The 22,633-nt window shown below is 36.6% G+C and overlaps 1 protein-coding gene across 2 annotated transcripts in view; it reads left to right on the top strand.

Annotated features, from left to right (window-relative positions):
- CDH12 (cadherin 12) overlaps nucleotides 1-22,633 on the top strand; it is a 322,134-nt gene that overhangs the window by 83,823 nt on the left and 215,678 nt on the right. For both annotated transcript variants that reach the window (XM_088845562.1, XM_055422238.1), the window contains exon 2: nucleotides 11,847-12,141. In XM_088845562.1, coding sequence (XP_088701688.1) covers nucleotides 11,847-12,141 — 295 coding nt within the window. The remainder of the gene's footprint in view (nucleotides 1-11,846; nucleotides 12,142-22,633) is intronic.

Raw genomic sequence — 22,633 nt, 5'->3', positions numbered from 1 at the left:
ATGCAAATAAGATAATATTTATGACACTGTTATAGGATTAAGACTGAGAAAGATGAATTCTTAGCAGTTAATTTGACATAAAACAGCTTGACTCATGATAAAAAGAAAGCAACCTGTTTACGTACTTGGATTTATTTTTTCTGCATTGGTGATATTATACTTTCAAAATCCACTTAAAGAAGTTACTGTAAAGAGAGGAAAGGAAATAAAAGACTTCAATGAGATGGCTTTGTGCTTTAATACATAAAGCAATCCCCACAGTAATGCATGCTACAGAAAATGGGTCACCTTCAAACCACCCTTGAAAAAATAAAAGCAGATAACGTAATTTCAGATTGAGTTCTTAGAGCATTGATTTATAGTATGTATATCTACTTGACCTTTATTCACTTTACAAAAATATGCATGTGTGAACCCTTGAAAATGTATAAATACCAACTCTTCGTCTTTTTTCTCTCGCATATAACATGTACACATGTCTAAACATTCTGAAGCACATTCACATGTTTTTCTGTGTGGTTATTAGTACATTGATGAAACGACCACACATGTTAATGACTATTTCTTTAATGAAGTAGTTACTCGAGTTTGTTTTTAAAATAGTTGATTTTTATATGTTTCAAAGCAAATTATAGTGTAAACATGTGCAAAATCTTCAAAAAATAATTTTAATTGGTATAAAAGTAAGTTATAGTCTCTTCAACATAAATGTTCACTTCTGCTGTTGTTTAGTGGTTGTGTCTGACTCTTTTATAACCCCATGAACATTAGCCTGCCAGACTCCTCTGTCCAAGAGATTTTCACCTCTTTCTAATTGACTGTTAATTGTTCCAAATCGGTAATTGACACAGCATATTACTTAGATGATACTTTCTGACTATAAATGTAATATCACTTTGTATTTTAATAAAACACAGATATAACATTTTTAAATTATATGGTATATGCTTATCAAAAGTTTCTATAGAAAACTGTGATATGAGAGTCACACAACTGTAGAAAGAGACAGTGTTTTGAATGGCTATCTTTGTTATTATGGCTCATGTTGTTCCCTACTGGACTCTGGACTCCTGTGTCTTTGAGAAAAAATACTAAGTGACATTCTCTAGTGTGTAGTGCAATCACTAGTTGGCAGTCTGAAGCATTTTTGAATAAAATCATTCTCATTAATGCATCCATAATAGTACAACTAGGTGTTGTTCCAACTGATTTCACAAAGCTAAGACAGGTAACTTCCATCTGTGGCTAAGCTAATTATCTGACCAAAGATTCAATGTATATGCGTGTGCTTCCTCTCAAGAGAGACTATTTAGAAAATTAATGAAAATGACATTATCATTTCCAAATTGAAAGGAAACGTTTGGTTTAAGTGCTAGTGACATGCATTTATGTAGGCTACCTGATTGGAATCTCATCTTTGTATCTTTCTATGTGTGTCCCGAGGAAATAGCCTCTCTGTGCCTCAATTTCTATATCTACAAAATGATGATGCGAATATAGTTGTACCTGTAGGGTTGCTCTGAGCATTAAATATAGAAAGTATATAAAACCACTAAAAATTGTCTAGCCAAAAAGCCCGATAACATTTTCTATCACTATTTTGGATCCAATTAGCACATATGAGTATAAATTGATACAAATGAAAACAAATATTGCTATCCTGGGCTCATTTGGATATTAATGGAGATAAATAAAGGAAAATGGACAATATGAAGTCAAATTCTCTACAGTATTCCCCAAATTTATGATATAAATGTTAAAAGCCACATTTTACATATGAGGATTCTGAAGTCCAAAGACACATATTAAGTTACACAGTAATGTCCAGGTAAGGACAAATGGATTTAGGACTCTAAACCTAAATTTTGATGCTTATAATCATAGATTTTAGATCATTTCATGATTTATATTAGAGTTAGTATTTGGATCTGCTTGCTTTATTAGAGTTATAAAATACACTTACTAAGAATTTAGGATAGAACATATAGCTGTTTAAAATTAAACATGCTAAACAATTAGAATTTAGTTCAAAAATTTTATCTTTCAAATTTTTAATTTTAGCATATCATTGATCATTTTGAGAATTAAATAAAGCTTATAAAATATACAACATAGTGCTATTTAGTAAAGGCAAATAATAAAAGTAATAACACACAGACAAAATGGTAATACATTAATAAATTACCTCTAGCTATAATACTGTATCTTGATTACTAATAATCCATTATTATTAGCATTACTTTCTGCATTATTTTTGGCATTCACTTTACATTTAGAATAAATCATAGAAATTTATCTAGCATTCTGAAAAATAACCATATTTTAAATCATACATAAAACACAATTTTACTGCAAAAAGAGATTCTGTTTCTGACAATTTGATAAGACTAGTTTATTGCTAGTTTATTAAGATTTTTTTTTTTTACCAAAAACCTGACTTTGTGAAAAATGTTTTACAGCTTTGGAATTGTAGGAAAGAAATTATTTTGACCTTGTCTACCCATATTTTTCCTCCTAAATCTAGGCACCATTCCAATGACCTCTCAAACTTTTACAGAAGTACCTATTAATACATTGTGACACTCTGAAATGATATAAAGTAATCTGTAAAAGCTAAAGTTGTAAAATACAGCAATCTAAAAAAATTAGGATGCTCCTCACATGTAGCCACACATGCAATCTTCAAGGAGAAAAAGAAAGATGAAAGAGAACATCCGGTGAAGAGTATGTTTTTTCTTTAATGGGATGTGTAATATATCCAAGCACATCAATTTTTATTGTTCCCAAGCATTGTAAATAGTCTTTGTTCTTCTTTGATCTTCTGTGGCTTACCTCGGGGGAGGTGTGGGCCTTTTCGAAATGAATTTCTACTCTCTTAAATAGAAGGTGAAATATTTCCAGATGATAAATAGCTTTGGGTCTGTAACCCAGTCAGGGGAGTTCTGAACTCACATTGGGCTGTTAAAGGGAATTCCCAGCCTTGTAAAGTGATATTCCCCTTGCTCAAATGACAACAGTCAAGCGAGGAAGAACAAATGAGTCCCCTTAGGGGGCAGAATGGAATAGAATGCCAAATATTCTTGGGCATTCTGTGGCTTCTGAAAGACAAAATTTTTGCATTGTGTCATTACTCAGGCAGGGTTATATAGATCATCTTTGTGTCTGGTTTTCTTTCATCAACAATTCCTTGAACATAATCTAATCACTTTGTAGCTCTTACAATGACCACTGTAAGGTTCCTGAGAACTGAGCAATTACAAAACTGGATACACTAAGTATTTTATGTTCACCAAGGAAAATGTAGCAAAAGTAGTTTGTTTTATACATAATAAGATAATTTCAACCAAAGGAACTCACATAAAATTTTCTTATATTCATTTTGGCCATTTATCAGAATGAACCCTGTATGTAAATAATATTACTTCTTATCTCATGCAGAAACTGCTGAACCATAGTCCTAAGTCATTCTACAACCTTCATAATAATAGATTTTCAAACTGAAAATAAATATTACCACTTACATGCTGCTATTACACCAAAATTTACTGAGGCACATCCTATACTGGGAAGTTTTTTTCTTAGACTGAATGTGTTTATGAAGATGGCTGGTGGAAGATGTCTGTAATTTGTGTTACAAGGATCTCACTATTAAGTAGGGCATAATGGCAACCCACTCCAGTATTCTTGCCTGGGGAGTCCCACGGACAGGGGAGCATGGCTGGCTACAGTCCACAGGGTCACACAGAGTAGACACGACTGAAGCAACTTACCACCACACACGTACACACTGTTATGGCACCATATAGACTCATATATACTTAAAAACTGAAGAAGAGATAGTCTAAGATAGAATAGTAAATATTTAAAGACACATAAGGAAGTTTCTTGTTCTAGCAGACACATTTAGAATGAGAGCCTAGTTTCTTAAAGAAGATAATGACAAGAACATAATATTAATAGGCATGGTTGTTTTAAAGAAAATAAAGACAAAATTCAAAGGCAATGCTTGACTGTTGCTTGGATCAATGTTTAAAAATCTAAAGAACTATATTTGGAGTGATAAGAGGAGAAAATTGAATATGACTGGGTGATGACGGCTATAATCTTGATTGAGGTGGTATGCAGGGCATCAGACAGTATAGCCGATTTCTATAAACCGGTAAGTGGGTAAAGGATTGGTGACTGGTCAAATAAATTCAAAGCTACTTACAAGTATTTGTATTGAGAGGGTTCCAACTAAGGAGGAACAATGCTGAAAAAGACTCAAAAATGCCAAAGATTAAGAGAAAAGAATGATAAAATATGGAGATTAACTGATAGTCTGTGTACAGAACTCCTCCCACCTGCATGATAATGCATGGAATCCAGACATAAATGAGTTATATGTAAACAATAAAGACTTTTTTTTTTTAAACAAGTTCTTCTAAAGAAAATCTGAAAAGAATTAGGCCACTGATAGAACTCCATTGTCCATTAAACCTAGGACAAAACTGTAATCGAGTCACCAAACATTTCAGGAAAGCCAGTGATATGAAAAATAAAGGCTCAAATTCCAAAAACAAAAAGTGATCCTGAAGGAACAGAAAGTTTAGGGAACATACACACACACACACACACACACATGCACATATATACACAAATTAGAGCTCTCAAAAAGATTCAGGCATCCCCAGTGGACACAAAACAAGAGCATGATTCTATTAAGTGGGGATATTCATAGTAAATGAAAAAAATCTTGGAAATTAATATGTCTGTGGTATGTGTGCATGTATGCACACATGGGGACATGTTTACTGACTTTGAAAATATAGAAAGTAATATATAATTTTAAGGTAAGTTTTAATATTTTCACATAATAGACCAAAATATACAGGAATGAATAATTGTAGAAAGAGTACACTATTTATAGAAGGTACATGTGATCTAACATTGAATGAATGAATTCTAGATAAACAATAGAAAAGACAGAGGATAGAACTTAATTATGGAAATAATTATAGAAGGACATTTCTTAGTGCTGAAGGAAAATAGTTTTTGAATTGAAAGAAATGGCTAAGTGCCCAAACCAATGAAAGAATCATAAAGGTATCAACTCATATCTGGACACACTATTCAAAACACAAGCACACATAAACTCATACTTGGGGATGATGTTCTAAATAATTAGAATACCAAAATGAAAATAAGGTTGCAAACATTTTAGAAGAAAATATAAGGGGGAGAAAAAAACAAGCTCTTTACTTGCAATGGATATATCAATCAGACATCAGTGTTACTGTCGGTTTCTGGAAGACAATAGATACAGATTTCCCTGGTGAAAAAGAGAAAAGGAGTGTAAAAATTGTATATTATAAACACTTCCATACTCTGATTTTAGCCATTTCAATGTATTATTTTGATTAAAATACTTGTGATTAACATAAATAGATGTAATAAATTCATACTTATTGAAAAAGCAAATTGTTTACGATTTAATCTAAAAAGCAGATTAGATTAATACCCATAATACCATAATACCCATAAACACAAAGTTAGTAAAGTAGTTTGCAGGTATTTCAGTTCAGTTCAATTCAGTCACTCACTCGTTTCTGACTCTCTGCGACCCCATGAATCACAGCACGCCAGGCCTCCCTGTCCATCACCAACTCCCGGAGTTCACTCAAACTCATGTCCATTGAGTCGGTGATGCCATCCAGCCATCTCATTCTCTGTCATCCCCTTCTCCTCCCGCCCCCAATCCCTCCCAGCGTCAGAGTCTTTTCCAGTGAGTCAACTCGTCGCATGAGGTGGCCAAAGTATTGGAGTTTCAGCTTTAGCATCAGTCCTTCCAATGAACACCCAGGATCGATCTCCCTTAGAATGGACTGGTTGGATCTCCTTGCAGTCCAAGGGACTCTCAAGAGTCTTCTCCAGCACCACAGTTCAAAAGCATCAATTCTTCGGCGATCAGCTTTCTTCACAGTCCAACTCTCACATCCATACATGACCACGGGAAAAACCATAGCCTTGACTAGACGGACATTTGTTGGCAAAGTAGTGTCTCTGCTTTTTAATATGCTGTCTGCTGCTGCTGCTGCTAAGTCGCTTCAGTCATGTCTGACTCTGTGCGACCCCATAGACGGCAGCCCACCAGGCTCCTCCACCCACGGGATTTTCCAGGCTGTCTAGGTTGGTCATAACTTTCCTTCCAAGGAGCAGGCGTCTTTTAATTTCCTGGCTGCAATCACCATCTGCAGTGATTTTGGAGCCCCCCAAAAAATGGAATATTTGTTTCGAATTGTGATACTGAAGAAGGCTCCTGAGAGTCCCCTGGACTGCAAGGAGACCAAACCAATCAGTCCTAAAGGAAATCAACCCTGGATATTCATTGAAAGGATTGATGCTGAAGCTGAAGCTCCAACAGTTTGGCCACTTCACTGATGTGAAGAACCGACTCACTGGAAAATATCCTGATGCTCAGAGAGATTGAGGGTAGAAGGAGAAGAGGATGGCTGAGGATGAGATGGTTGGATGGCTTCACTGACTCAGTGGTCATGAGATTGAGTAAATTCCAGGAGATAGTGAAGGATAGGGATGACTGACATGCTGGTGTCAATGGGGTCACAAAGAGTCAGTCAAGAGTTAACAATTGAACAATAACAACAAATTTTTAACTTTCCAGTAAAAAAAAAAAATTGTCAAAATTATACATTTCTCTGCCCAACATACTCTATGCCCTTCTCATGCCTGGTAACCACTGCTTATCCTGGGAAAAAGCAAATGGAAATAAAATCACTTCTGGTTGCAGTGATATAAAAAGTATTTTCCATTTTATGTGCACTTTTAAACCCAGAGAAAATAAGAATAAATTTCTTTCTTTCGTTTTTTTGTGCATCAGTTTCTAAAATATAATCAGGGAGATGTTGGTAAACACTTAACTTTAGGGTGGCTTTCTCAAAACTTTTAGGCACTGGAAATCAGATTTGCTCACATTCTGAAGCTAGTCCTCAGTATCTTTTTTAAGCCTCTCTTGGCATCTCATTTTCACGCTCCATCTGAGATGACTTGGAAAACATGAGAAAATAACAACACCACTTCCACAAAACAACTGCCTGGACAGTGCATATTTCTATATACACCATTTATGGAACTCTGTTTCTGGCAGAAATTTTATTTTAAGTGTCAATACTAAAAGATGATATTACTGGAGTTGGCTGCTTCAGTCTGTAAATATAGTCAGCACCTACTCAGAAACAGCTTTTAAAGCAAAACAATTGGAATAAGAAACATTTCTTGCTGTTATTTTTAAATTGCTATAAAGGAAAATAATTGTATCCTTGTGGAATTATTAGCTTGCTATACATGAAGCTTAAAGCTCCTCTGTAAAATGGCATCATGTGATTGTTGACAGTTACACTGAAACTCAATAAGTGAACTCCTCTGTAATCCTCTCTCTTGCTAAATGAAATTAAGATGAAGAAGTAGCTTCATAATGTAAACTGAGCCTGAGTTGCATTGCTAAAATTTTTAAGAAATCAAATTCATCTATGGAGATCAAGATGGACTCATTCAAGATTCAAAAACTTTTGATTCATAAAAAAATCACATTTTTGGTCTGGATAATTGCCCTTCTGTTTATATTTGCCTGTTTTTTATGGAATTAAACAGGACAACACACATATAGTCATCACATACTTATGAAAGGATGAGCAAAAGCCACTGAATCACTCAACTTCCTTTAAAAAACATAATGCAGGTATTAAAAAGTAATTCTGAAGTATTTTAAATTACACTGGAAATGATTATGGTTATGGAAAATGTTGACCAATTTCTCATTTTTATATCAAGTTTATATGTATTTATAATAGGAGAATATTATATATACATATAAAATTATGGGCTTCCCAGGTGTCACTAGTGGTAAAGTACCTGCCTGCCAATCAAGAGACTCAAGAAACACGAGTTCGATATCTGGGTCAGGAAGATCCCCTGGAGGAGGGCAATCTTCAGTATTCTTGCCTGGAGAATTACATGGACAGAGGAGCCTTGCATTCTATGGTCATTAGGGTCACAAAGAGTTGGACATGACTGAAGAGACTGCACAGTACAGCAGCACATAAAATCATATATATACATATATATATATACACATAAACTTTCAGATATATTTATATAAGAATGTGTATATATATAATGGAAAGAGTATAAAGTGATAGAAATTATCTCTAGGTAAGAGGATGGTGGGGATTTTCATGTTAGCTTATAACATTCTCTACTCAAATTATTTTTAATGTAATATAAAAAAATTCTAAGATACCCAACATCAGGCCAACATCATTTAACATTAGAACTAATGTTGCAAAAATACCTATACTTTTAGCTAGTCATGCATATAGTGGACCCAATCAATACTGAATAATTAATTTTAAACATTGCCTGTCAATGCCGGATACTGCAGGTGATTTTCTTTAAGGTATTATCATGCAATAAATTGCTATAACCATTCTAATCCTCTAGAGAATTTTACCTTCATCAATCTTATTTTCAGTTTACATTTTAACATCTTTTCACACATTTCTTCTAAAGCTTTAATCTCTGCAAAACTCAACTTTAAATTAGAAGGAAAAGATAGACATGTAAGGAGTAGCAGCAATTGAATTTAATTTGGATCTTGGATCCATGAACTGAAAACACATTTGCTTTTTTAGTCTTATGTCAGTTTGAAAAGAAAACAGTTCTGATTTTGGCTAAATGAAGATATTTTTGGTAACTCTACTTGGATCACATTGTAAAAACCTACTTAGAATTTTCACTTGGTTCCCACAAAATTAGCAGATATTCTTTGGGGCCATTGGCAAAATGGATCCAGTTTATAAAGTCATTGCTTTTGCCTGTCTCATATTTTCAGATAAATTTGAAAGCAAAAGTAATGCTCACTGTGTTGAAAATCTTTAATAGTATGGGTGAAATTTGTAATTTGAAATTCCTAAGTTCAAAGAACATTTATCTACAGCTTGATTTTACGCTTGAAACTTCCTATGCTTCATAGCAGTTTATAAAAAAAATAGGAGGGGAAAAAAAAACTTCTTCCTGTCATTTATAACAATTTTCCTCAGACTTGAGTAAAATATACAGAAACTTTTAAGGAAAAAAAAATGTGGTGCTCCTTTATAGTTTTCTCATTGTTTAAATTATAGCATTCACCCAATATAAATTCTTTGCTTATGCACTTATGCAAGTGTACTTTAGAGCCATTTAAAATAAATACAAATTCACAAATGAATAAAGTCATTTAATGACATTAATATGAAGGATGATGTTATTTTACTGAATCTAAAAGAAAATGTTGAGCTTAAGAACAAAGATGTAGTGAAGTTGCGTGATTTTTTTTTAATATTACTAATACACACAATGCCTATTTGCAAAGGATTATTATATGCTTTAAAATATTTTCAAAACTTTTAGGCTGTGTTGAAACATTAAGAAAAACAAAACTCATCTTTATCCAAAATTTTGCAAGAGAGTTATACTTGCATGCTGCTGCTGCTGTTGCTGCTGCTAAGTCGCTTCAGTCCTGTCCAACTCTGGGTGACCCCATAGATGGCAGCTCACCAGGCTCCCCCGTCCCTGGGATTCTCCAGGCAAGAATACTGGAGTGGGTTGCCATTTCCTCCTCCAGTGCATGAAAGTGAAAAGTGAAAGTGAAGTCGCTCAGTCGTGTCCGACTCTTCACAACTCCATAGACTGTAGCCTACAAGGCTCCTCCGTCCATGGAATTTCCCAGGCAAGAGTACTGGAGTGGGTTGCCATTGCCTTCTCAGTTCAGTTCAGTTCAGTCGCTCAGTCGTGTCCGACTCTTTGCGACCCCATGAATCACAGCATGCCAGGCCTCCTTGTCCATCACCAGCTCCTGGAGTTCACTCAAACCCACCTCCATCGAGTCGGTGATGCCATCCAGCCATCTCATTTTCTGTCGTCCTCTTCTCCTCCTGCTCCCAATCCCTCCCAGACTGTGAAGAAAGCTTATCGCCAAACAACTGATGCTTTTGAACTGTGGTGTCGGAGAAGACTCTTGAGAGTCCCTTGCCTTCTTAAATATGGCGCAAATGGTTTTGGCTTCGCTAGAAGTTTAACATATTTTCTTTGGTTACTCTGTTGACTGGAATGAGCTTTTAAATCTAAAAATTTGAACGTTGAAATCAGATTAAAATATTTTAAAACATTTCAGATCAGCATCTGGATGAAAATTAATATGATTTATAAAAATATGCATCCTTTTAAATCTAACTAGAATATGAGTGTGTATTATTCACATTATATATATGAGTATACATATTCTTGGGAATTCCCTTGTGGCTCAGCTGGTGAAGAATCCACCTGTAATGAGGGAGACCTGGGTTTGATCCCTGGTATGGGAAGATCCCCTGGAGAAGGCAAAGGCTACCCACTCCAGTATTCTGGCCTGAAGAATCCCATGGACTGTGGAGTCCATGGGGTCGCAAACAGTCAGACACAACCGAGAGACTTTCACTTATACATATTCTTAGAGATTGTATATAATGAAACATTTATATCATATACATGCATGCCCAGCCACTTCAGTTGTGTCTGACTCTTTGTGACCCCCATGGACTGCTGCGCTCCAGGCTTCCCTGTACTCCACTATCTCCCGGAATTTGCTCAAATTCATGTCCATTGAGTCAGTGATGCTATCTAACCATCTCACTCTCTGCTGCCTTCTTCTCCTTTTGCCTTCAATCTTTCCCAACATCAGGGTCATCTTATGTTAAATCTTGGACTCCAGTTTGAAAAACACTGATTTACAACATAATACGCAATAGACACAATAATAATTTTTCTTCTTAATGGTCTTCTCCTCTATTATATTTCTATGTATATCATTCCATATTATATTATAGTCAATTAGACATGTGCTAAATTTCGAAAGAAATTAGCAGAAATTCAAAACTTCTATATTGTAACATTTCAAATATATAGTACAGATTAGAGCTAAACATTTGTGAATCTGAAGGAATAATCAGTTATTCTACCCATCATCTGGCTGAGTAAGATTGAATAACTCATTGAGAGTCAGTCTGTTAAAATGAGATACTCCATCATTCATATCTGAAATCGACCTGGTACGCCAAAACTGTCCTCTCCTTTCAGATGAAAAGATAGTGTTTTCTGAGTTTTGTTTTGTTTTTACTATATCTCTCACTGGATGCACATTATCGACTTCTATCTTCAGGGTATTTGGAAGGCCTTTGATTTAATATGTGGGCATGCATGTGGATGCTCAGTCATGCCTGACTCTTTGTGACACTATGGACTGATTTAATATATATCAGCTAATTTATTTTAATACAACAGTCATTTAAAATGAAGCAATAAGAATGCTTAAGAGTTGTGCATTTCATTTTATAAAATTTCATCCCTCAAAGTATGTGAAAGAAGTAAATGTTCAAAATTATTTTATTTATGCATGTTGATGGATTTGGGGCTATACTCCTGACCTCTGTAACGCATGGAGAAGAAGTAAGATGGATTGATGGGAGAGTTAATGAAAGGATAGATGTGTGATCTACCTATGTGATAAATCAAAAGTCCTGTATAGTAAGATTGAAAGGGAAACAGTGGAATCTCTGAGATATATAGTATATGTAGGTGTTCACCATACATTTTTCAAATTTTTGTGTTAAAATTATTTGTAAAAAAAAATTAGTGAACAAAAAGAAAAAAGGGGAAAAAGAGCTGTAAAATTTTGGTTTAACTTTTCTGATAAAAAATTATACTGCAAGTATGACTTTTTAACATGTGACCACCCCTTTAATGGTGTTTCTCTCTGTCTGTCTCTCTCCTTAAAGCTCCATTCTGACTTAGATAAAGGAGAGGGCACTGTAAAATACACCCTCTCGGGAGATGGCGCTGGCACCGTTTTTACCATTGATGAAACTACAGGGGACATTCATGCCATAAGGAGCCTGGATAGAGAGGAAAAACCTTTCTATACCCTTCGCGCTCAGGCTGTGGACATAGAAACCAGGAAGCCCCTGGAGCCTGAATCAGAATTCATCATCAAAGTGCAGGATATTAATGATAATGAGCCGAAGTTTTTGGATGGACCTTACATTGCTAGTGTTCCAGAAATGTCTCCTGTGGGTGAGTAAGCAAATAAAAATTCTGTCAGATGCTACGATGAGGCCTTTTCAACATGTATTTTTCTGCAGGTTGATGGAAATATCTTACTTGTAACCCAGAAGATTATTCTTGCACTATGTAGGATACAACTAATTTCATTTACTTTTTCCTACTTTTTTCCTGTCTTGCTCCATTCTAAATGCTTGAGTAGATACATAAATATCTAGGATATATAGCATTTCTTCACTATTTTACAATCTTTATATTTCCCTGAATTCATAGAATGCCATTTTATTTTAAGGACATAACTCACTTTGTACTGAAAGTGATTGCCATTACAAATTCAGCCTCCTACACAGTTCTGGAGGTAACACCAAATACCAAATAGTAATTCTTGGCCCAAAATAAATTATCCAAAACATGTATTGCATCTGGAAGGAGTTCATAAAGGGATGTGTTTCATGCTTTGGAGCTATCCAGAGAGACTTTGAAAAAAAGCTATTGTGTCTATAATAACCCATAGCAGTTATTCCATGAAACCCAGAGGCAAGTATTATTATATAGCCATCACTAGAATAAATTTACAGTTAGGCTATAGTATCATCATAATTCTTAACAATTTAAATATAATATAAATTTTACTACCTAAATTCCCAAAGGATGGCATCACTGATTCAGTAGACTATTTTAGCACAGTTTGAGCAAACTCGGGAGATAGTGAAGGACAGGGAAGCCTGGTGTGCTCCAGTTCATAGGGGTCACACAAAGTTAGACACGACTTAGCAACTGAACAACAACAACCAAAATTCACAAAGTCCTATAATATGTATTTTAGGGCCAATGAGTTAAGGATTCCAGCTTTAATGACAATTTTTAATTATAACTTTTATTGCCCAGTCACCACAGCCAATCCCTGAATTTATTTCATAGTAACTTCTGGTTTCTAGCACATTTGTAAGATAAAGCTCCTCATCACTTCTAGTTTCAACTGGAAATGTTCTATGTGAGCCACTGCTAATATTTCCTAAGTCTGACGTTTCTCAGAAGGCTCCTGCTGCCCCCTCAACCATCCCAGACATGCAAAGAAGATTGTACAGGGTACCCTGAAGGCAGACACAGGTTAGTGGCTGTAGGAGTTGTCACATGGATTTACCATAAATGCACTGGAAATTATGTCTGTGACCTTATCAGGCATTCAAAGACCATTTTATCTCCTTGACCTAAGAAATCAGCTCAGAGTTCACTTCGATTTTAAACTTTTGTGTGCATACTTAGGGCTACTTTTTTTTTAACTGCTTCTTTTATGCTATGCTATGATTGCTAGAGATTTAGAAATACAGTTTGGAAAATGTCTGATTAGAAAATAGTCCCTGAAAATATGGACAGCGGTTTATAAATTTGCACTTTGAAATAAGTACAAGTAGAAAAATGAAGGGTGGGGGGAAAAATGAAGATAGTACTTTGAGACAAAGTATGGCTTTTAAGAAGACAATGAAATCCAGTACATAAATACTTTAACCTGGTGCTTACTTCATGTAAATTGGAAGTATTTACATGAATTCATGACTGTTAATTACTCTTTAGTACTGAAACAGCATCCTTAAAGCAAATAGACACATCCCTCTGCAGTATTAGAAAATTCTGTCTTATTAGATAATCCATTAGGTCTTTTGTTATCCCAATTAGGAGAAAGGATAGGGTTGAAGAGCTGAACCTTTATATAAAGAATTTTCGGCTAGTGCCTGAAGAGAGAAATAAATCCGGAAATTCAAGCAAAGGGTAGGTTAGTAAGAGAACTGAGAGGTCCAGATTTGGCACTGGGGTGAGACAGAGTTTGCTGCGCCACCATGAGTTATCAGAAAGATCCATGGAAGAACAGGTTCTTTAAAATGCTTTGACATATACCATAGCCAACATTTCTCACTGGTTATTCAAGAGACTTCTGTAAATACCTAAACTGATTTTCAATGCACCCTTCTTTTAAAATATAGTTGTTTTTTTTAAATAACAGAGGAGTATTTCTTTTGAATGTGGAACAGTATAATATGCTATGAGTTCACCCAAGTATTCTTGGATTGTGTTTACATAAAATGCCATTTTCAGATAAATACTAAAAAGTATAAACACCATTTACATATTAAATATTAGAAATTGAAAAACTATCAGGCACTACTTTTGCCATCTCCCAGAATCCTACATATACATATAACCCAAATACACCTATTAAGAAAGGACCTGGTTAGTTTTGTGAGAGTTGTTGTTTCAGCTTTAACTTGACCAAAAAAAAAAAAAAAAAAACCCTGCTGCATCTATATCACAGTTTTGTCCCTATAGCACCTGAACTCCATTCCCAAGCATATCCTCCTTAGCACTGGGAAATGGCTTACTGCTCTAATTGTCCCATTTTTTTCCCCTCTGTTTACTTTTGCTACATCCCTTTTAGGAAATCCCTGCCTCTGTGTCATTTTCCTTGGACTATTAAAATAATATGCAGTCAAGACCAGATAGAACTGACTATGGTGTATTGGACAATGTAGCTATGGTGAAAAATCTCACAGTTGGCTTTGCATATCCACGCTTGAGGTGTTCTCTGGGAAACAACTACCCTTTCCCAATAATCGAGAATGCTCCTATTTCATTTTTAATAAAAGACACAGTCAATTAAAAAAATATATATCTAAGCAAATTGTATCAATGAGAGGTAATATCATTCCTTCTCCAATCAGCCTAATCTGCTCCACTTCCATACACGGGAGCAAGCAGATTTCAGATTTCTTTAATCAGGGAATTTTGGCTTACTCTTCTATCTCTCAATATAATGTTTTGTTCTCAACAGATAGTCAGAAAATATTCAAGTTAACATTCATTTTGGCTCCCCCAGTGGCTCAGAAGTAAAGGACCCACCTGCCAATACAGGAGACATGGGTTCGATCCCTGGGTTGGGAAGATCCCCTGGAGTAGGGAATGATGATCCACTCTAGTATTCTTGCCTGGATAACCCCATGGACAGAGAAACCTGGAGGGCTACAAAGAGTCACAAAGAGTAGGACACGACTGAAAGATTGGACAACAAAAAGATAGCTTAATTGTGATATAAAAGGTCAAGAAAAAATCTATTAGGCAAATGCCGATTTAGCAATAATGGATTTTACATCTGAAGATATGATGAACAATTAAACCTGGAATAAAAATTAACAAATGTGAAAATTATAAAACTCATAACTCTACAAAGGGAGGATAGTGGTGAGCAGGATGGTAGAAATTTTGGAGGGAAATTGGTATTTAAGACTTCTAAGACTACGGAATATATTTAGTTCCCCAAAGTCAAAGAAAATTCTAGTGAACTGATGAATTGTTTAAGAGAAAGGTCACTTTGTCACTAACTTGTGCTACATCTAATATGCTTTGGAAGTAATATTCACAGATAAAGTGCCTTTACTCTGACCTAAGGAAATTACTTTACGATCCAGGTATTCTCCAACTCAAAGTTTTTCCTTGGAGACAATTTTGGATGTTATGAATGTGGTCTTAATTCTGTAAGATCACTGGAGTAGCAATGAATTACAGTAATGTGCCCTCTTTAATATCTGATGATTTTTGCATCAGTTTCAGTTACTTTTCCTAGAGTGCTGACAGGTTTAAGATATTTAAATTCATATTTATACCTGTATTTTCTTCTTCAACCTGAGCTCAGCCATTTTTAAGCCACTGAGTGGTTTATTCGTAACCAGGACCCTCTGGCATATGTTATAAATGTTAATTGTGAATCATAATTGATGAAGTAAGACCTACCAGTTCCTGAGCAATAGTTAGGGGCCAAGTGAACTAACGGAAATTTGCATTTTCTATTTTCTTTAACCATTATGATAATTACATGCAGTATCATTTACTATTTCATCTTTATTTTTCTATGAAAACTCTTATGGATCAGAAAGTAGGAATGCCTCCCAGGTTCTTTATAACAAAGTTAGTGCAATCAATTATATCCTTTTTCTAGGGTTAGTGGTTTCTAAAATTTCTTTGGAAGTTTTAAATTTAGTTTTTAATCTCAGCTGTGCTTGTAGAGACTTTGGTATGAATATTATATTACTGTATTATTATATAATTAGAGGATGGTGTTGCATGCATCAGAAAAAAATCAGAGGAATAAGTATTTCTTATTCACTGAGTTTAAAAATGTTTATAAAGAATTAAGTAAAATAGTATACATCTCAAGGAATTACACTGTTGGCTTCACAAAAAATAAATAGCATGCACCCCCTTGGATTTTTTTTTTTAATGAATTGCATTCTGTTTTACATGAGGTTTGGGGATAAATTCCAGGATGAAAATGTTGATGGAGTTTTTGGTAGGTTATTCAGTTCAGTCAGTTCAGTCGCTCAGTCCTGTCTGACTCCTTGCAACCCCATGGACTGCAGCATGCCAGGCTAACCTGTCCATCATCAACTCCCAGAGCTTGCTCAAACTCATGTCCATCGAGTTGGTGATGCCATCCAACCATCTCATCCTCTGTCTTCCCCTTCTCCTCCTGCCTTCAATTTTTCCCAGCATCAGGGTCTTTTCAGTGAGTCTATACTTTGCATCAGGTGACCAAAGTATTGAAGTTTCAACTTTAGCATCGGTCCTTCCAATGAATATTCAGGATTGATTTTCTTTAAAATTGAATGGTTTGATCTCCTTGCAATCCAAGGGACTCTCAAGAGTCTTCTCCAACACCACAGTTCAAAAGAATCAGTTCTTCAGTATTCAGCCTTCTTTCTAGTCCAACTCTCACATCCATACATGACTACTGGAAAAACCATAGCTTTAACTAGACGGACCTTTGTTAGCAAAGTAACATCTCTGCATTTTAATATGCTGTCTAGGTTAGTCATAACTTTCCTTCCAAGGAGTAAGCATCTTTTAATTTCATGGCTGCAATCACCATCTGCAGTGATTTTGGAGCCCAGAAAAATAAAGTCTGTCACTGTTTCCATTGTTTCCCCATCTATTTCCCATGAAGTGGTGGGGCCGGATACCATGATCTTAGTTTTCTGAATGTTGAGTTTTAAGCCAACTTTTTCACTCTCCTTTTTCACTTTAATCAGGTGACTCTTTAGTTCCTCTTCTCTTTCTCCCATAAGGGTGGTGTCATCTGTGTTTCTGAGGTTATTGATATTTCTCCTGGCAATCTTGATTCCAGCTTGTGCTTCATCTAGCCCTGAATTTCGCATGACGTTCTCTACATCTAAGTTAAATAAGCAGGGTGACAATATCCAGCCTTGATGTACTCCTTTCCCAATTTGGAATCAGTCCATTGTTCCATGTCTGGTTCTAACTGTTACTTCTTGACCTGCATACAGATTTCTCAGGAGGCAAGTATAGTGGTCAGGTATTCCCATCTCTTGAAGAGTTTTCCACACTTTGTTGTGGTTCACACAAAGGGTTTGGCGTAGTCAATAAAGCAGAAGTAGACATTTTTCTGGAAGTCTCTTGCCTTATCTCTGATCTAACAGCTATTGGCGATTTAATTTCTTGTTCCTCTGCCTTTTTTACATCCAGTTTGAACATCTGGAAGTTCACGGTTCACGTACTGCTTAAGCCTTGGTTGGTAGGTTTTTAAACAGAGGATATTTTCTACATGGTCATACTTAATAGTCCAGCTCTAAGAAAGAAATAGTGAAGACTCTGAGTACAGTTAAAATGTAATGTTTTCTTATACCATTATTTATTTACACAATTTATTACACCATTATTATTATTTTAAAGCATAAATCTCCATACTTCCTTGCTTTCACAGAAGTGTCACAGACAGACATACATAAAATGGTAAAGCAATATTTTATATATGTGCCAGCCATGAGCACGTAGCGCAGCTCGAGTGGTATAGAATGAACAGGGAAACTATCATGGATTTTGAGACTGGAGGAAGAATTTTGCCTGTTTTCTACAAATAAAGACATTCTCCTTACACAACAAAAATACATTTATCAAAATAAGGAAATTAACATTAATGTATTATTACAATCGAATCTTTAGACTCTATTCAAGCTTCATCAATTGTCTCCATAATGTCTTATACGGTAAAATGTTCCAGGTCAATGTCCTGGATTTAAACTTTGCTTGGAAGTCACCTCTTAATTTTAGTGTCCTTTGCCACGTGGAAAGACCAGGAACCTTCAAAAGCAGCAAGACCTGGATAGGTTTTTGTTTAAAAGTCACTAAATATATTTTCTATTGTTCAAATAAATGCAGGCAGCAGTTTTGCTAAATTTCTGCTACAGAATAACAATGATCCTTCCTCTAGTTCCCAGTAAGAGGTTCTTACTTTCTTGCAAGCCCTCATTTACAGCTTCCTCACTTGCAAGTGAATGATGATTCAATAAACCATGTGTTCAAGGCACTTTGTACTGATACATTCTCCTCAAAGCCCACTGTCTGACTACACAAGCATTTCCACATTTTAAGTATTTGTTGTGGCAACACCTCACTGCCAGGTATGAAATTGGTATTATCTACTACTGTGTAACAAATTACCCAATGGTTTAGAGACTCAAAACTATAAAACTACAAACATATATTATCTCTTGTCTGGGGCATGGATTTGGCTGAGTGTCTCTGTTGCAAAGTCTTTTGTGGATTTCATGTCAAGCTAGTTATCAGGAATATGGTCTCCTCTGAAGATTCTCCTGTCAGGAAATGCTACTAAGGCCCTCATGTGGTTGCTATCTTGGAATTGATATCCTACTGTGAGTGTGTGCTCAGTCATTTCTGACTCTGTGCGACCCCATGAACCATATAGTCGGACCAACTCCCCTGTCCATGGAATTTTCCAAGCAAGAATACTGGAGTGGACTGCCATTTCCTCTCCAGGGACTGAACCTGTGTCTCTTGCATCTCCTGCATTGTAGGTGGAATCTTTACTTCTGTGTCACATGGAAGACCTGATATCCTATTATTTCTGCCATAGTCTATGTATTTTTTAAGAATCAATTTGATAAGCCCATTCCACACTCAAGGAAATGGGACTAGATGAAGATGTGACTACTGAAGGAAGGCTTAACTGACGTGTATGTAAAGGTTGTCTATATTAGATGCTGATTCCACTGTAAAATTGCTCTCTTTCCTGTAATTATTGCATAATTTGTTAAAAGGAATTTTAAAACTCGACAAATAACCTAGTCATCATCATATTTCAAAGTATCCATCTAGTAATTTGTATCTGTATCTCTATGGTCTCAAGATTTCTTATTTTATTAAATTGATTCTAATTTATTGGTAAATATTTAATCTTGCAATTTTTTTAGCTGTGGCCAATGAAATCTTCACTAAACTAATTTCTATGTGCTTTTAATATCATCCTTAATTAGTTGAATACTTCCTTACCTTCTGGCTCAAAAATATGTTTGGGACTTGTTTTGCATGTTTGCTGCCTTAGTCAAGAAGAAAGCTATTTTTTCAAGAAGTTCTCTTCTCACCTTTATGGAGAATAATATTTAGAAGCAAAAATCTGGTTTCTATGTGCTCTTTCTTAATTGAATATTATCATTCCCAGTCTCTTTAAGTGGGCACAGCTAAACAGTAAATCTATGCACATGTACATGTGTGTGCTGTGTTTAGTCATTCAGTCATGTCTGACTCTTTGTGACCCCATGGACTGTAGCCTGTCAAGCTCCTCTGTCCACAGGGATTCTCTAGGCAAGAATACTGGAGTAGGTTGCCATGCTCTCCTCCAGGGGATTTTTGCAACCCCAGAGTCAAACTGGGGTCTCCTGCATCACAGGCAGATTCTTAACCAGCTGAGCTACAAAATATTTATTTCTCCATCACTGTGCAGATGTTGAAAACCATGATTATGCTCTAGTACCTTCAACTTCAATCTAATGCCACCATTTATTCCAGGTTTGTTTGTTTTTAATCCTTTTATAACTCTCTTTTGCAAGAGTGAGAAGTCTGGCTGTTCTATCCTTAATACATTTTCTTGTTCGATCAAGCCCAGTCTTTAATAGTCATGACCCCTGAAGACACCTTGCAGGTGCTATGTGACCCCAGCTTTGAAGGTCTTCACTCTTTCTATCATCTTGTCTCCTCCACTGTGGGTGAAGGTTTTGTTCACCTCGTTAGGGCTCTGAGTCCCCACACAGGCCATATTTCCCACATGTGGATGCCTTACTCATGCTAATCGATCCCTGATTCCCCTTGCTAGCCCTTCTTTGTGGACACCTCCCTCATTCGGATCTGGCTTAGGTACTTTGATCTGGTTGCTGTAGCCCCTCAGCAGTAGCATATCTCTGCCAGCACAAAAGGCTTTCAGTTCAGTTCAGTTCAGTCGCTCAGTCGTATCCGACTCTCCGCGACCCCATGAATCACAGCACACCAGGCCTCCCTGTCCATCACCAACTCCCGGAGTTCACTCAAACTCATGTCCATTGAGTCGGTGATTCCATCCAGCCATCTCATTCTCTGCCGTCCCCGTCTCCTCCTACCCCCAATCCCTCCCAGCATCAGACTCTTTTCCAGTGAGTCAACTTGTCGCATGAGGTGACCAAAGTATTGGAGTTTCAGCTTCAGCATCAGTCCTTCCAATGAACGCCCAGAATTGATCTCCTTTAGAATAGACTTGTTGGATTTCCTTGCAGTCCAAGGGACTCTCAAGAGTCTTCTCCAACACCACAGTTCAAAAGCATCAATTCTTCGGCGATCAGCTTTCTTCACAGTCCAACTCTCACATCCATACATGACCATGGAACCATAGCCTTGACTAGACGGACCTTTGTTGGCAAAGTAATGTCTCTGCTTCTTAATATGCTATCTAGGCTGGTCATAACTTTCCTTCCAAGGAGCAAGCGTCTTTTAATTTCATGGCTGCAATCAGCATCCGAAGTGATTTTGGAGCCCAAAAGAAATAAAGTCTGACACTGTTTCCACTGTTTCCCCATCTATTTCCCATGAAGTGATGGGACCAGATGCCATGATCTTCGTTTTCTGAATGTTGAGCTTCATTTAGGACTGAATTATTCTAGAAGATGCGTAAAGAGGAAATGGCTTTTTCTGATTCTTAAAAGGATTTAAGGTGCTTATAAGAAGTGCTTACCTCTAAGTTGTATATTCCAAATGTGTTCAGTTCAGTTCAGTTCAGTTCAGTCGCTCAGTCGTGTCTGACTCTCCGCGACCCCATGAATCACAGCACGCCAGGCCTCCCTGTCCATCACCAACTCCAGGAGTTCACTCAAACTCATGTCCACAGAGTCAGTGATGCCATCCAGCCATCTCATTCTCCGTCGTCCCCTTCTCCTCCCGCCCCCAACCTTTCCCAGCATCAGAGTCTTTTCCAGTGAGTCAACTCGTCGCATGAGGTGGCCAAAGTATTGCAGTTTCAGCTTTAGCATCAGTCCTTCCAATGAACATCCAGGATTGATCTCCTTTAGAATGGACTGGTTGGATCTCCTTGCAATATAAGGGACTCTCAAGAGTCTTCTCCAACACCACTGTTCAAAAGCATTGATTCTTTGGCGATCAGCTTTCTTCACAGTCCAACTCTCACATCCATACATGACCACGGGAAAAACCATTAACAACAACTAAATCAGGGACCCTTCATTTGTTTTGCATTTAATTTATAATTTGTTATGAGTGAGTGAAAGTCACTCAGCCATGTCCAGTTCTTTGTGACCCTGGGATTCTCCAGGCAAGAATATTGGAGTGGGTTGCCATTCCCTTCTCCAGGGGATCTTCCTGACCCAGGGATCGAACCTTGGGTTCAATCTGCATTGCAGGCAGATTGTTTATTTTCTGAGTCACCAGGAGTTGTGATATGAGAGGCCAAAGCTGACCTAGGAAATAGCTGATAAGATCAGAACCTGAAATAAATATGCTGATTTTTGGAAAACATTATTTTCCATATTAGAATAGATCTTTTCTAGTCACAGTCAACGAAAAGAGATTTCTACAGAGAGAAAGAGGACAGAACTCTGCTGTAGTGTATTCTAGACACGTAGTAGGTGGGCAGTGAGCTTGTTAAGTGTTCACATCCCTGTCTACCATTTCCTCGTTGTGAGGTTCGCATAGGTTATTTGACCTCATTTTGATTTGCTGTCCTTTCTGACAAATGAAGAATAAAAATACCCTATTCCCAGAGGTATACTGCCAGCAGTAAAGGAGGAAATGGATGTTTAGCACTGATCCCAATGCCTGGGGGAAAAAAAAATGCAGTCAATAAATGGGGGAAGATCCTGTTAATAATGTGATGATCATTCTTAGGATACTAGCAGGAGAATGCCTAACTTGTAGAGGTCTCAGCTAGTGATCTTACTGCTCCTGCTATGTAGTCCCTCCCTGTGACACATGAGCTCAATATTTACTATTGTCTTTTGTTCAAACTGTGCCAAGCCTATATAAGAACCTAATAGACTCTCTATCCCAATTTACATTTACTTTGGTGGAGAGTGCTCTTTTCCGTTAATGTGTGAAGACAAGCTGTTGATTTGTAAGAAACAACAATTATCAGATGACACTCTTGCCTTGCAATGTGTCG

Source organism: Moschus berezovskii, chromosome 18 (assembly GCF_049115385.1).
Source record: "Moschus berezovskii isolate FMDL1 chromosome 18, NW_MosBer_1.0, whole genome shotgun sequence".
Classification (NCBI taxonomy): Eukaryota; Metazoa; Chordata; class Mammalia; order Artiodactyla; family Moschidae; genus Moschus; species Moschus berezovskii.
Note: the sequence above shows the minus strand (reverse complement) of the source record. Positions and strands in the feature narration are given on the sequence as shown.